General features: G+C 39.2%; 1 protein-coding gene across 1 annotated transcript; it reads right to left on the bottom strand.

Moving 5' to 3' along the window:
- Nucleotides 1–495: 495 nt before the first annotated feature.
- Nucleotides 496–1531, bottom strand: LOC148021190 (uncharacterized). Its single transcript, XM_087698108.1, has 2 exons — nt 1177–1531; nt 496–1066 (listed from the first exon to the last, which is right to left on the bottom strand). The coding sequence occupies exons 1-2, from the start codon at nt 1381–1383 to the stop codon at nt 896–898; spliced, it is 378 nt and encodes a 125-aa protein (XP_087554234.1). The 5' UTR covers nt 1384–1531; the 3' UTR covers nt 496–895.
- Between the last annotated feature and the right edge of the window lie 938 nt (nt 1532–2469).

Raw genomic sequence — 2469 nt, 5'->3', positions numbered from 1 at the left:
GAAGAGAAATGTCTCTTGCATAGCTTGATGAAGGCTTGAATGATCCCCAAATGCTTGATGAAGCCTCCGGTTACTCAATGTTGTTAAAAAGCCACATGCTTGCTCTAGGTAGCTTAAACAAGAGTTATTACTTGTACTTGACCCTTTGGTCATAAACCTCTAGATATTTAAGTTGTTCTTTAGGAAGCTAAGTGTTTAGGCATATAGCCTTGCTACATTCTTTTTGGATGTTGTACTTAATCTTTACCATGATAATATAAAAAACTTCCAAACTTACATTTGGACTTATGAGCAAGCATATCATGTAATGGAACTTGGACTTCTTTGTGTTATAATGAACAAAGATGGCATCTATGGTAATCCAGTTGGCATCATGCTGATCATATAATCATGTTAGTAGTATGACATGTAACATATTGCATTTTGTGCATGATAATGAAGTTGGATGTGTTCTATGTGTTTATTAGATTGACACCTTTATAATCACATGATAAGGAAGTCACAAAGTGAAAATTAGAGTTGTATTAGTATGGACTATTGTATTGAAATATTTGTTATAATGGTATTCTTTGAAGAGAGGATGTGAAAAACAACATAATAATTGGTACAAAATACAATAATCAAGTTAAGCTACGTAACATTGCTTTTGATACATGATAATAGAGGCTGAGATAATAAGCATGCATGACTAGAGTGCGTATTTTGTTTGGATTATAGTAATGACATAAGTGATGGGGTTCACCACATGTAAATACTTCAAGATGGACTGTATATGTGTATGAGATGAGATCAATGAAGACATAGATTTCGCGAGGGAGGTGTGCTAGTCACAAGGAGATGGATAAGGTGATGGAGAGTGAAGTATATAGAATGGAAATTATAAGTTGATGAAGCTTTAGTATCCATGACGGCGAAGGAGTTTGGCTTGTTTGAGAGCGTTCTTCTTCTCGTGCTTCTCATGGGAGGCTAGCACACCAGCTCCTGCAGCCACAGCTATGGCGACATGCTCGTTCCTCTTGTGTTTCTCCTCGTGATGGGGGTGCTTCTTGGCAGATCGACGTTCATGCTGGAGTATGAGAAGTGATTTCGATCAAAAATTGAATCTCAAAGTGATTTGAGCCACTCATCTAATCATATATTGAGACGTCTTGTCTTGATTAATCTAATTAGACTCACCAGGGCAAAGGCAGCCGAGGCGACGGCGCACGTTTCTGCGAGGTGCTGGCGATGCTGGTGTTTCTTGGCGTCTTTCTCAGCCTCGTGGGAGGTGGAATAAACTGCCTTATTCTCACTAGTGGGAGCGCCCTTCACGACAACACCATCGCCATGATGGGGAGCTTTCACAGGCGCAATATGGCGATGGAGATGGAGGCCAGGAGCCATTGATTCAATAATACAGTCGACCCTCTGTGTGTGTCTGTGTTACTGTGTGCTTTACCCCTTTGTGCAGCCGAGAATTCCTGCCAATCTAGTGAATATATATATAATCATACAGCCGCCCTCACGAACCCCCATCGATGCTTCCTTCGAAGCTCAAAGTTCGACGGAGCTAATATGACCTTAAGGCTCACGCGCTATCTCACGCTGGATGATTCCTCGTTGATCTCCAGGTCTATCGCTTTCACTTATCTACAACCGCAAACGACAAGCAAGATTCCCATGTAACTTCTATCCACCCACGCCACCAAACTCTCTACTTCCAAGTCTTTCCAACCCCCTACCCTAAAAGTCTAATGACCTAGTGCATCACTCCAACCCTCTAGCCTAAAGTCTTCATCAAGTAATGGCCTATAATTGCAATGTGCTCTTCTATCCATCCACGCGGTTTTTAGTCAACTACCTAAGAGACTTCCTTAACTAAAGACCTATTGCATTGTGTCCATGCATACATGTTTTTTGTGTGTATGTATGTGTGTATGATGACTCATGTATGCGTGTAAGGAGATACATGCATATGTATCTACCTTATGGGTTAACATGGATGTAGTGGATATGTATACATATGTGGTGTATGAATCACACTATGTATGCTTTAATATTTGACAATTTAGTTATCCGATAATGATTAACCAATAATCAATAGAAGTACAACCCAGTCTTCTAGTTATAAAAGTTAGCGATATACATTTTAATTCCGTATTTTAGTCATGTGTGATGAATTGCATTCTCCACATGGAACCGTATTTCTCCATTAAAACAAGGAAAGAGTTAGAATATATACGCCAATTCAAGATTCACATACAACAACATAAATATAGAAACACTCAAAAAATATTTTGTATAGAAGACTCTTAAGTTCAATGGTAGCATTAAGGGAACTATGGACTCTAAATAGGCCTTGTAAAGAATGAATGCAAGGAGGATTATGCTTTCTAATCTTGAACAATGGGTATCCAATGAACATCATGATGAGGGGAAAAAGAACTCTCGACAAAATCAATTATGGCTTATACTAAGGATAGAGAAAAG

Source organism: Lygodium microphyllum, chromosome 18 (assembly GCF_053477565.2).
Source record: "Lygodium microphyllum isolate KBCC chromosome 18, Lygodium_microphyllum_v1.1.10, whole genome shotgun sequence".
In the NCBI taxonomy this organism is placed as follows: Eukaryota; Viridiplantae; Streptophyta; class Polypodiopsida; order Schizaeales; family Lygodiaceae; genus Lygodium; species Lygodium microphyllum.
Note: the sequence above shows the minus strand (reverse complement) of the source record. Positions and strands in the feature narration are given on the sequence as shown.

Excerpts from the sequence above, each read along its gene's own strand:
- LOC148021190 (XM_087698108.1), bottom strand. The coding sequence starts at position 1,383 with ATGGCTCCTGGCCTCCATCTCCATCGCCATATTGCGCCTGTGAAAGCT. Across the intron at positions 1,067-1,176 it reads CCTCGGCTGCCTTTGCCCTG|CATGAACGTCGATCTGCCAA; the intron begins GTGAGTCTAATT and ends CTCATACTCCAG.